General features: G+C 39.5%; 1 protein-coding gene across 1 annotated transcript in view; it reads left to right on the top strand.

Annotated features, from left to right (window-relative positions):
* LOC145416755 (uncharacterized) overlaps positions 1–2,297 on the top strand; it is a 44,448-nt gene extending 42,151 nt beyond the window's left edge. The window contains exons 29-31 of the mRNA XM_080285679.1: positions 505–610; positions 965–1,114; positions 2,122–2,297. Of these exons, the coding sequence (XP_080141805.1) occupies positions 505–610; positions 965–1,114; positions 2,122–2,279 (414 nt within the window). The 3' untranslated portion in view covers positions 2,280–2,297. The remainder of the gene's footprint in view (positions 1–504; positions 611–964; positions 1,115–2,121) is intronic.
* The last annotated feature ends 11,367 nt before the right edge of the window (positions 2,298–13,664 follow it).

The raw sequence follows: 13,664 nt of genomic DNA, 5'->3' as shown, positions 1-13,664 counted from the left end.
CTATATGTACATACTGTATTAGTTTCCTTGTTTGTGATAGGTGGTGGCGACCATCATCTGCTCATTTGATATAGTGCTGCCTACTTCTTCATCTTAATCATTCTTTTTCTGTGTCTGCCTGCCTCTCTTCCTATATCTCCCATCTCCTGTCACTTTTTATTCTTCTTCTTTCCTTTTCAAGTGGCTTTACATTAAGTGACAAGTCTAATGGTTTCCTTCAAGCCAGGAAACCATTTACAGTGCAGGGTGGTAACCATATAACCCACCCACTCGCGTTCCGTAGGTGTCAACAAGTGAGTGGGCTGAGGGTTAGTGCCCCTTGCCGTTAAATAACTAACTCAAAAATTAACGGCCACCCCTTACGGGATTGTGGCGTCTGGCTATAGATAGATAGATAGTTTCCTTGTAACACATTAAGGAAGTATGTTGGTAGTAGTCATCTACTACTTTCTGTATGAATACTTCTTCATTAATTAGCTGATGTATATTTTGGTTTTCCCTCAGGTTGAGGATGCTAGTGGTGACTTCTTGGGTGTGGGTGTGGTGAGTGGACATGTGAGAGTGGCTTGGCACCTGGGAGGAGGCACTGTCACCCACTTCACCTTACCTGGTTAGTCTGTAAATAACCCGAACCTTATGTATGTCAGTGTATAAAGTGTATGTATTACCACTCTTAAGTTTGTGTGACCCACCTTTAGCAAAGTATAATTGTCTGGCATATGTTGGCATAGAATACTTGAGCTCTCCATACCATGTGAGGGTCAGTGGGATCATGGTTAACACTCTCTGCCTGCTGTGACTTACTCTCAGCTGAATAAAGCTGTCTGACATTAGCTAAAGTGCTAGCGTTGTCGTGCCCATAACAGGGTGAATTATGTATTTATGGCAGTCAGACACTGAAAATTTAATTTGATATGAGGGTTCAGAGGCTGACCATTGCCTAACTCCTTCCTACACCTCACAGAGAGAGTGTCAGATGGCGCATGGCACAGCTTGGCAGTGTGGCGGCGTGGGGCAACAGTGACGGCAGTGCTGGACGGCCGACATCCCCACACTATCACACCCGACACCACATTCACACAGCTCAATGATGGCAGGGGACTCCTATATGTTGGTGAGAAAGGGAGGGAAGATTTTGGAGGAAAATAAGGGAAGGGAAGGATAAAGAAAGGAAAGGGATGCAGGAAATTAAAGGAGAAGGTGGAAAAGAAAAGAAAAGGTATAAGAAAGGAAAGGAAGGGAGGGAAGAGAAAGAAAAGAGGAGCAGTAAGGAGTTAGAGGAAGAAAGGGAAGGGAAAGAGAAAGCAAAGGAAGGAAGGAAAGGGGAAAGATAAGAAAATTCAAGAAGAGAAAAGAAAAAATTAGGAAGGTGGGGCAGGGAAAGAAGGTGACAGGAAGGGACTGAGAGAGAGAAAAGAAGAAGCATTGAGTATGGATGAGTAATATAGATGAAATAAATGTTCTTCAAGAGTATACATCAAAGTTCCAAAGCATGAAATATGATTGAATAGTAATGGGCCCAGTTTTCACTTAGCTATATAATGTTAATTCTCTCACTTTTGTGTCTTTCTTGATTCTGCAACTCAGTCTGTTTCACCTCATTTATGATGATAATAATATTGTATTTTGGGCACAGTAAGTGTATATACTCAAATCTTTAGATAGCCAAGATGAAATTAAGGTGTTTTCATAGTGAAGGTGATAACAGTGCAGTGTCATGCATTACCTGGTCATAAATAAGACTTTTAGAACACAGAACATATAGTCACAGTACAGTATGTAAATATGTTAATCTAGAAACATAAATAAAATTGTCATGCAAAGTTCACTTTTCAAGGATTTATTCATAATAATTAGTAATGACCTTAGAATCTCTGTAGTTGCAGTTAAATATCTCTGCAGCCCAGCTGTCAAGAAAATACTCAGTGTTTTGAAAATAATTATTGAGAAAAATGCACATGAAATAAATTTTGTAAACTCAACAAAGCTATAATACAACACTACACCAAATTTGGTACCCACTACAGTGGCACCAGTTACATCTTCATTGGTATGGAATTGCCTCTGTGTCTGTTTATCAGTCTGTGTCTGTTTACTAGATCTTCTCCCCTTCTTCGCCAGGTGGTTTCCGAGGTGATGTTGGAGTGAGATACGGGACAGGCGGTGAGTTTAAGAGTCGCTTTGTGGGGTGCCTGCGTGACCTTACCCTACACCGCGCCCCCACCCCTGTCCCCCTCCCTGCAGTCACACAATCTGCAGATCTCCACCCCTGTACCTGAAGGGGGGTGAAAGGGAATGGACATGACAGAAGTACATGCTCGATTTAACAGAGAGCAATTTAGCGGAATGCTCGATGTAGTGGACAAAAAAATCTGTTTCCTCTGCTAGGTATAGCAGAAACAATTCTGCTAAATGTAGCAGTTCCACTAAATGTCCTGCAAATGCAGGACATTCAGGAGTGGAAGGACATTGACACTGGAGATCCTGGCTACCACATCCAAAGTGAGGATGAAATTGTGGCTGATGTGACTGCACCATAAACCCCCCCAGGCCTGACACAGGTTTGGGGGGCCATCAAGTATGGCTACCTGTGTCAGGTATATTTCTGCAATAACTGCAGAACCCTTTTTGTGGAGATAAGCCAAATTTCTTACAGTATTTCATGTGTTAATTAACAGTAATTTGAAATCTAGGTACAGGGTGTACTTAAAGGCTATTTTTATATAATTCTCTGTATTTAACGGAAACCTTGTTATAATGGAACTATGCTTGGCTGAATTAGTCTTTTAAATTGAGCATGTACTGTATCTTTGATACAGAGCCAGCATGCAGCCATCATTGATCATGAGTGCCAATGTAGGTGGATAGTAAGTAAAGAGAATGGACTCTGGGACCCTGAGTCACAATCATTCTCATACATTTTCCATCAGATTTTCATAGGCATTTGGTTAAGGTTTTTAAACCAGCAGTGTTGTAGGGATGTATTTCAATGGACCATGACCCACTGGCATATTTTTCACCTCCAGACTTTGATCATACATTAGTCAGTCTGTTCTGTAAAAGCCCCAGCAGCATCCCAAGCAACAACTATGTATGTCACCACTTGGCCACTAATAATATTGAGCTGCCTTTGCTGAAGGTATGCTAGTGCCATTTCATTCAGAACTAATGGAGTGCTATTAGCAGGGCTATCTTTATGACACAGTATGTCAGTAGGTCATGAGGAAGATGAGTGATGATTGTTTGAATGAAGTTCAAATCCTCAGACTGTTCCCAGCATCATCCAAGACTGATCTCATGATCTTCATTGCTCTGGGGCTTACTAGGATTTGCCTTATAACTCAGATTTCATATTAATTCTTCACTATGACTGATCTTTTCCAAATTGAATGATACTGTCCAGTGGCAGCCAGAAAAAAATGATATACTTTACTCTACTTGAAAAGTTAACAGGATGCCTTTAGTGATTCCATCCCCTGATATTTGGTATATGACCAAAACTAGTACTCAGAACCAGACTGCATTCAACCAGCACCTGATCCACCATGATTGTATTCTAACAAAGGCAAGAGCTTTTTGTGCACTGAACAGTCGACACAATTCTGCATGTGTTTATATCATGACTCTAGTATCTATGAAAGGAAACAATCCTCAGAAATTATAACTTAATGAGCAGTATAAAAGCCTCCATAGCCTGGTAAGCAATTGGAGTATTCTTCTTGGCTCAACTGACACATAGCAGACATACATCTCAGGGGACTGAGAATCAGTTCTTGCCGATGACAGTGTTTATTTACTGTTGTTCATCTGACTGAACAAAATTGTCAGAGATATTCCACAAGAAGGCAGTTCAAGATGGAATATCTAGAGACACAACACTTTAAAACCCAAGTTATCAATCCTCCCAAGAGGTGTCTAAAGTGGAGAAAGAGTAAATGGAAAGCAAAAGGGTAAGATTTATTTGAACAGGTGCTGTAGTTGAAAACATTGTCCAGGTGGTAGTTGTTGGTAGCAGCCATCATCCATTCACGTGATGCTGTGCTGCCTGCTTCTTCCTTCACCTTTATCATTTTTTCTGTGTCCTCCCTCCTCGCTTCCTTTTTCTCTCATCCTTCTTGCCACTTTTTATTACTCTTCGTTCCACTTCAGGTGACTCTGCTCTGAGCGACAAGCCTAATGGTTTCCTGTAACCTAGGAAGCTATTGACAGTGCTAGTATGAACCTGTTGTCACTGCACAATCTTTAAACCTCCAGCAGCCTCTTTGGGATTCAAATCTTTGTGTGCACAACACATGAGTTTACCTACAGTATGGTGTTAGGCATATTTAGACCATGGTATTAAAAGTTAAACTGTTTTCTGTGATATCCTCTAATGAAGGAGATTTTCATAAATTTGTCTTAAAGAGAAAGAGGAATGTATGAAGTGAAAATAAGAAGAAAAAAAATAGACACCAAGGAAATTAGCATTAGGAAAGAACATTGAAAATGTAAACAATACAAGATACCTCTAATAAGGACTAAAGAGATGTAGAGATTAAAAGTACAGTGGAGAAGATGGGGAAGGGAGAAAGGGAATGGAATGGCATAAAAAATAACTACAAATTCATATTAAGTGAAACTAAAATTTGGTGAAGTACATAACAGAACAAAGCAAATGTAAGAGTGAGAAGGATGTTGTGAACAAGAATTAAAACTGATAAATAACACCTGGTCAAAGAGAGAGGGAGAGAGAGCAATACTTGTGGAATATTTTCTGTAATTTTTAGCTATAGATTTTTTTTCTGTAATTGATTTGTTGTCTTTGATCAGTTGCCATCGAAGCTTAGAGCAAGTTTATGTAATGTGTTTAATATTTCTCTCTACATGCAGTAATTCATTCACCATGATGATATATTTTTCTTCTTTTTTGTGTCTTACATCAGATGGCATTGTTGACCTCAGGAGGGACTTCTTGAACAGAAAGGGTTAAAAACAGGCCCCATGAATCCCTTCAGTACTAAAATTTCCCTGTACACTTTATTCATGCTGCGTTCAGAGTCTCTTATTCAGCTTTAAAAAATATGTCTGAGAGTGAAGGGGTTAAGGTCTTTTCCATTTAATTAGTCCTTTCACTGAAGATGGACGCTTTCCTGCAGCTGCCTATTTATACCAACGTCCCTCAGGTCCATCCTTATCCCCCAAAGGAAGTATGGTGGATGGGAGGAGAAATGCAGTTTAAGCTTGCTGCCCACTAGGTTCACATTCTGAGTGTGGGTCTGGTGCCAGAGTAACAGTAGCAACAGCAACAGTTGGTATCTTGAATTGAATAAATTCATCTTGTGTGGCAAATGGTAGATTGAACTGAAATAGATGTCACCATACTAAGAAGATTAATGGAGTGTGTTTCTAACTGCTTTAATACAGCAGTGCATCCCTTGCTGAATAATATCATCTGGAGGTGATCAGAATGAAAAAAATAATTAAAGAGAGGTTGTTAACCTGGAAATGTCTTTCTCACTTTGTTCTAGCTAACATGAGACTATTTTCTTCAACTTAGCTGAGTCTCTTATTGTGAACAGGTTAATAAAGGCTATGTGTAACCTCTTCAGTTCAGAAAGTCTCTCTTAATGTTTACATTCAGTGAGCAGTTGTCACACTATACTGTTTTTATTTGAACTTGGCTTAAAACTGCTCTCTCTCCATCTGGAATGCAAACTTGTGATAATATTTTAACACTAGAATTTAATGCCACACACAAAGAAGTGCTGTGGAAGAATTTAGAGCAGTAGTATTGTCTTTTTTCTAGCAATGAACTGAGTGATATAAGTTGCAAAAGGATGAAAATCTGGACCAAGTTAGAGTAAAAACAGTATAGTATGTGTAGATCTTTTCACTTAATGACAGCTCTCTATGTTTCATGTCATGTCATTTCCCGCTCAGTCCCTTAAGCTAAACGAAATTGTCCTGAGATGGCGATAATAAACCAAAGAAACCCCATATTGAAAGAATCAGTGAGGGGTCAGTCTTACTAATGCTGTACAAATATTCCGTCCATGAAAATATGCAATCAGTATAACGCTTGACTAATGCTAGTCATGAAGAGGTGCAATGGAAAGGATATAGAGCCATAGCATTGTCTTTTTGTACCATGGAGCTACGTGAAATTAGCTGCAAAAGGAGAAAATAACTGCCAAATTAAGGTTAAAGAACTGTAATGAGATTAGAAGGCTTTCTTGATAGATCTTCCCCAAGCTTTATAAAACTGTCTGGAGGTAGCAGGAGAACATCATATAAAACTTCATCATTATTAAGCCATTGAATCAGGATGAGGTCCTTTTTAGCTCATTCTTGCTGTTAGTGGATGAATTTATTTAGCTGAAGAAAAGCCTGTGACATGAAAGGGATTTATTAAGTCTTTATCTAGCTTCTCCAGTTAAAAAAAGTGTATCTTGAGCTGAGGAAAATCCTCAGGAAATGACAAGAAAAAATGAAAAGGCATCCCTGGACTCAGTGGGTTAAAGGATAAAAGCAGCCTACTTAAATTTGGATGTGTTATCAAGAAAATTTTAACAAGTGCTGTATTATAATATAAAATTTTGAGTATGGCTTTGTATGTTGTGCTGTTCATGTGCATAATTAGTGTATGATGATAAAGAGCTGTATTCTCCTTGTCATAGGAAACATCATAGCACCATTTTCAGTGGCAATTATTTTCCATATTACATCCTAATATTGTATGTTATTTATATCCCTCTAATAACTATATGAAAACTCTTCCTTTGACTTAGTACACTATTGTCATTGTTTAGATAAATAATATCCATCCATCCATCCATCCATCCATCATCCAATCCTACATTGCCCCATGAGGAACGTAGGAGCCCGGGGCTAAGCAGTTGGTCCCGGCATTTAAGATGAGAGTGACCAACCTCACTCATCCCTGAGTGGCATTACATGAGCAATCAACCCCAACCACCCCTTGGATATAAACCTTCACCGGTTCAATCCAAATGGAGCGCAATAATTACTCACTAAACCACCAGGCGCCAAAATTTGGTTATATGGTCACCACCCAGCGTAGTAAATGGTTTCCTGGTGTACAGGAAGCCATTTGGCTTGTCACTCAGTGTAGAGTCACCCAAGGCAGAAGGAAGAGGAAAGAATGAAGGAAAGAAAGACAGAAGAGGAAGTGTATAGTTACCCGTAGGCAGAAGGACAAGGAAAGAACGAAGTAAAGTAAGATAGAAGAGGATGGAAGGAAAGAAGGATGGAGGAGAGAAGAGGGCAGACACCCGACAGCAGCACTACATCGGGTGAGTGGATGGTGAGCGCCCCCACCTACCATACAAAAAAATATTAATATGTACAGTACCAAGAAAATATATTGCTGAAGAGGTGTTATAATCCAACAAGATTATAGGCTGTGGAAGAGAAGTGCACTGACGTGTTCCTATGTTCAAATATTCTATAACTATCTTTATTTGCATTGATAATGTTTTATCTTTGTTTACATGTTTCTTACAAACCATCTCATCAGAAAAATCATAACATTATAACACTTGCCCTTAACTAATGCCTTTTTTTTACAATTAATTTATAAGACCAAAGCATTACACCAACTTTCACAACCCAGTCATAATTCAAAGCATGATATCAACTTATTCATACAGCAATGTGCATTTTTAATCATTGCAATAATAGTTTTTAAGTATAGCAAAATGAATTTTTGTATGTACATGTACACATATGCAAGCAAATACAATCTTAACTAGTAAGTGGATTCAAATGCAGAGTTCAAATGTATCACTGCCATAGGGAGGTAAGCAGAATGAAGGGTATGGCATTTGTTTGTATAACCTTGAGCTTAGATGCTTTTATAGAGAAAAGTGTGGATATTAGAGTTAGTATGATGGGTAGGGCGCAAGTGGTCGTTATGGAATTTGTGTAATCAATTGAACAGTAAAGCATGTGTTGCATAACCAGTGTGGCTAAATCTGCGGCAAAGTGTAATACTGTACAGGAATGGATTCTGAGTTAGCATGGTGTGTCGGGCTTGAATGGTCATTGTGGACTTTGTGTAATTGATGGTAAGCTGTAGTATGTATTACATAGTCAACTAGGCTAACTTTGCTGCAAAGAGTAAAAGTGAATTGTTTGTTCTGTGGTTGACTTGCTTTGATCTTGTGACTGATCTGCAGGTGAATTTTAGCAGGTGTGCTGATATAAAAGCTATCATATTATACTGGCCTGTGTGTGCATTGCTTTTACTGTTGCAATGACTGTGCTGAAGATGCAGATATGCAGATTACAGCTGGAGGTACAGTGCTTATTCCTGTTACCATTTGTGATTAGCTGAGGAAAATTGTCTGGGGTTAAGTAAAATAAATTCTTTAGTTTGAAGTCACAGTACAAGGTTAATCTAGATAAATTCAGCCCATTCATCAGATATGACTTACAACATTTAATTGGAATGAAGGGCTTAAGTTTGGCAGTCACAGTGAAAAGCTGTTTAAGGATGAACAGTATGAGCTATGGCAGGTATATAATAGAAGTGATTGTTTATTTCCCAAGGATGACTAAAGTGGTTTTACATTAGATCAGATGAAGTACATATAACCATGTTTATGGCAACAATCACAGTGAGAAGGTAAAGCAGGATGAATTGTTTGAGATATGACAGGTAATTGATATGATTGTGTTTTTTCACAGTTGAATAAAGCTGTCTGTCATTAGTTAGAATGAGGTATGCAAGTGTTTTTTTCTCATAGTTGAATAAAACTGTCCATCATTAGTTAGAATGAGGTATACAAGTGTTAATGATAACAGCTTAATAGTTAATTGTGACTACTAGGATATCTGTCAGCAGTACAACATCAGTTGTTGCTGGCCTGTACGTGAGCCAGTTTTTGAAGCATTTACTGTAACTGCTAAAATGTCTCTCAGTTGAACCAAATCTTTTGGCATTAGCCTGTATATATTACCAAGGTATACCAGCTGGTGTGAAAAGGTTAACTAAAAAGAAAACAAACTACGATGACAAGTATTGAACGAGATTATATTTATTGATGACCACAAGCGCTGTTACTAGATGACGCTTCGTAGTGAGCTAGTGCCTTTATACATTTCTATAGTTCCAAGTTATATGCATTTTTATGATAATCGTACTGTGTGTATATAATCAGATGTTTGTTAAGTTGCTTGTTCTATAATGATGTTACCAGCTCTGTTGAATATTGTTATTGGAAGGTTTTAAGAGAATTTTGAACCAGAATTTCTTAAAAGTCCTTGTGTTAAATCACATTTTTATGAATTACTGTATATTGATATACAGTATCTATATTTTCTCTGTTTTGCTGTAAAAATGATGGTGAGTCATAAGGGTATGTTTTATTGAAGGAATCCACCAAAAAGCACATTACCCTGTTTAAAATGTATTGTTGCAATTTGATAGTGTATTTGACTTTACTTAATAATAATACCACATCATGCTCAGTAACACAGCTGATCATGGCCAGAATTCACAAACAGACTTACAGTATGATTAGCTTTCTCTCGTAACTCAGGTATGTTTTGCCAGGAAAGACAAGTGTAGAAGCATCCCATATCCTGTGTTTTTATGCACAGTTATAAAAAGAAAAGTATAACAGCTTTTATGAGGGGGAAGGGGGGAAGGAGGATAAGAGAAGGAGATAGCAGAACCTTCCCATATTTCATGTTCCTCCTCCATATCAGATCTGAGGTACAAGAGGAAGTTGATCATAAAGTTGTTCATGAATCAGCTATTATGATTACAAGTGTCTCACCCTGTGTTTCCAAAAATGCTTTACTTGACTCAATGTGCCAAACTCCAATGTCACACTAATACATATTTGTATTCACAATGTTACATAGCAGTGAAAATAATTGTGAATGTTTATGTCTCTTTATAATAACCTGCTTTTACACCCCACTTTCAAATTGACATTTGATGGATTGACAGTCTGACAGGTTTTTGTGAAGTATATCTATAAATAATAAAGTGCTGATGGCTAGGCTTTTGAGGTGCAGCCAGGATTGCAGGGCTTGAATGATAAATAATGATTGAGTGGTCCATTTCACTGGGCTGTTGATAGTTCTATCTATCTATCTATCTATTGCCAGACGCCTCAATCCTGTTTGGGGTGGCCACAAACAAATCCCCTCCAAGTCACCCTGTCCCCCGCCATTTCACTGCCCTGCTCCCAACTCACACCCCCCTCTCTCATATACCTCTCCACCCCATCCCTCCATCTCATCCTCGGCCTCCCCCTCCCTCTTCCCCCCTCCACCTCACTCACATACACTCTCTTCGTTAGTCTTTCACCCTCCATCCTCTCCACATGGCCAAACCATCTCAGTGTGTTCCTCATAACGCTTCCTATCACATCCACATCCACACCACTAGTGCATTTTATCCTTGTTTCATGATTCCACCTCGCGATATCCTTACATGTGGAAAACAACCAGGATTGCAGTGATGATGATGGTGATTGTATGTAGTCAAATAATACCATACATTGGAAATTACCAGTACTGTGTGAGTGGCAGGAAAGGCATCCATAAAGAGCAAGAATGAAAGAATGACAATAAAAGATTTTTGGTAATCCTGTTGTGCTCCCTGTGGGAAATGAGAGGCCAGGGTGAGAGAGAGACACTTAAATTATGTGAGACTCTGTTTTGTAATCAAGCTAACCAACAGAACAGGTAACTTGAAGTCAAACAGCCACCCATTATGGGATTATAGCATCTGGCCATAGATAGATAGGGAGGGAGGATTTATAACTACAGTACTGTATCTGTCACATACTGTACTGCACATGGTGAATTATTCTAAGGAAGGAGCAGTGAAACTCTGATCAAGGATCATTAGAGGTTTTTTGACAGCAGAAGACATGTCATAAATAAAGTAGAATAATCTTTCTAAAAAAAAACATTTGACATGAAAAACTAGTACTTGGATAATATGCCCACACTTTGAGCATCCCATCAGGGGCATCCGCAGGATTTTTTGTAAGGGGGAGCAAAATAATTATACATATATGTGCGGTTATAATATATCAAAATACACACACTCCAAATAGGCATAGGCATATACTTACATGAGTTACATGACTTACGTCAAATTCATAGTGACAGAATGCATGAATTGACCCAAATCACTCAATCATCCTTGAACAAGAACAGAAGCCGTCGAATTCCAAAGAGGGGCAACTGCCCCCCCCTTGCCCTCCCCTCCAGACTCCCATGCATCCCATTGTACAATAGTATGTTACTGTGAAAGGGTTTTATTGTCATTTTTTCCAGTCTAATTCTCTTTCTTTACTTTTAAGTGTTATTCTTTCTTATCTATCTATCTGTCTATCTATTGCCAGACGCTTCAATCCCATTTGGGGTGGCCACAAACAAATCGCCTCCAAGTCGCCCTGCCCCCCGCCATTTCACTGCCCTGCTCCCAACTCACACCCCCCTCTCTCATATACCTCTCCACCCCATCCCTCCATCTCATCCTTGGCCTCCCCCTCCCTCTTCCCCCCTTCACCTCACTCACATACACTCTCTTCGTCAGTCTTTCACCCTCCATCCTCTCCACATGGCCAAACCACCTCAGTGTGTTCCTCATAACGCTTCCTATCACATCCACATCAACACCACAATGCTCCTTTATATTCTCATTCGTCAGCCTGTCTCTCCATGTGACTCCACAGGCTCCTCTTAAATAACTCATTTCCACTGCTCTCACTCTTGACTTGTGTCCTTCCAACAACTTGTGCATGTTGGTGGAGCACAGATATACTGATGGCATTTTGTATGCTATATTTAATTGAACCTTTAACATTTAATTGGCTCAGTATTTCTACTGTATAGCACTATTCTTTCAACAGATGCCATTGAGATGGCACTGGTTGTTCTTAATGGCATGTCCTCCATGTGCCATCATTGTAGCCTTCCTCAGATTACTGGGGAGGGGGAGGGATGGACCTCATGTACATTTTCCAATACCACAGTGTCCTAGGTGTCCTCACAGTCCTTAAGGATGAATTAGAATGTTGGCAATGTGACTAAGGTTCTCCTGGCAGGCACCTCTCCCAGCCTAGCTGTGGATCTCTTTCAGTATGGCTTCTGTCCGTGTCAGTATGGACTGGGAGTGAGAGGGGAGTAATGCTCTGCCTGTGCCTCACCTGTAGTCCAATTGCCTCGCCACTCTTTCCCCAGTCATTGACCTTTTTATGTCTGATTCATTTCCATGAGGGTGGAATGATACAGTATTCTTTCTTATTAAACAAAATCGGGCATTGGAAGTTGGTAAGAAATAGGCTGGAGGTCAAATAAGGTCATTCACTAGTCCAGCATGTTGAGCAAATATATAGGTGAAAAGGGGAATGTTGGGAAGGTAGGTTAGTGTAGGTCAGGTAGGGCAGGTGGGTAAGGGATCAAGCAGGCAGATTGGATGGGATGAGACTAAGGCAACAAGGTTGGTGAAGAGAGGAGAGGGAAAAGTCTCCATCAGGTGATGGGAGGTCAGGAATTACTGGGCTATGCAACTGACAAAGAAAGCACTGCTCCAGAAGTATCATTAGCACTATCTGGCAGCAGCTGCACAAGTTGGATTTGAATATTTGAGAACACTGATTTGCCTGTATTGTCTGGTAACAACCGCAGGAAGTACCTGTGCAAGTGCAGTGTGGGTCCACATGTGTGTTTCTTGTGTGTAGTGTTAGTGTGTCATGGTAGAACTTGAGAGTGTGCAGCTACTCGGAGGAAAATGCCTGCAGGGCTGACTGAAAACAGGGGACATGTTCACAGTGAGGGAGTGAGCAGAGTCACTGGACAATCAGTGAAGGTCAGATATTGCCTGATCCTATTGATAACTTGGGCAAAATAAGAGAAGGAAGACCCAAGTTATTCAAGTTGATGGGATCAGGCTTGGGAGAAAAGTGGGTCTGAGGCTGTACCTGACCAGATATGGAGGAGTGTGAAAGATAAACTTTTTCTCAACTGTTCAGTTGGGGAAAACTTTCAAAGAGGCCACAAAGGGAAGAAGCAATCAAGGCAGTGCAAGGCAATGGAGTTTATTGTTGTAAAGGTATACAGAGTTGTATTTATACGAAATAAGGTGGTGAGCCATGCCACACACCTCCTTCAGCGAAAAATTAACTATGTTCAGTCAGTAGTTACAAATTACAGTATAAACCTTTCAATCAGCCAACCAAACCTTTCAATCACTCAATCCCTTTTGTAATTAACTTTCTCTTTTTAGTGCCCCTCCCTGTAAAACAAACAACTCAGAGTCAAATGGCCACCCCGTACGGGATTATGGCGTCTGGCAATAGATAGATAGATAGTTACAAATTACTGTATAAACCTTTCAATCAGCCAACCAAACCTTTCAATCACTCAATCCCTTTTGTAATTAACTTTCTCTTTTTTGTTCCTTCATTCTACTTTATCATCATTAGGTGGGGAAAAGGACAATGATGATGATGATAATGATGATGATTATACAATTATTTAGGCTCGTAGTAATATACAAAGGAAAATCTTCATGAAAATTTCTATTAAACAAATATAAATGTAAATAAATTTAAAGGGTCAGATATCTCTTACTGAGTGAAGATATATCCTTATTGGAATGAAATCAATTTTCTCTGTCCCCAGCGCTAGACGGG

The sequence above is a fragment of the Coenobita brevimanus genome, chromosome 107 (genome assembly GCF_032717465.1).
Source record: "Coenobita brevimanus isolate Jiangsu-jjx chromosome 107, ASM3271746v2, whole genome shotgun sequence".
NCBI lineage: Eukaryota > Metazoa > Arthropoda > Malacostraca > Decapoda > Coenobitidae > Coenobita > Coenobita brevimanus.
This window is presented reverse-complemented; position numbering and strand designations above follow the sequence as displayed.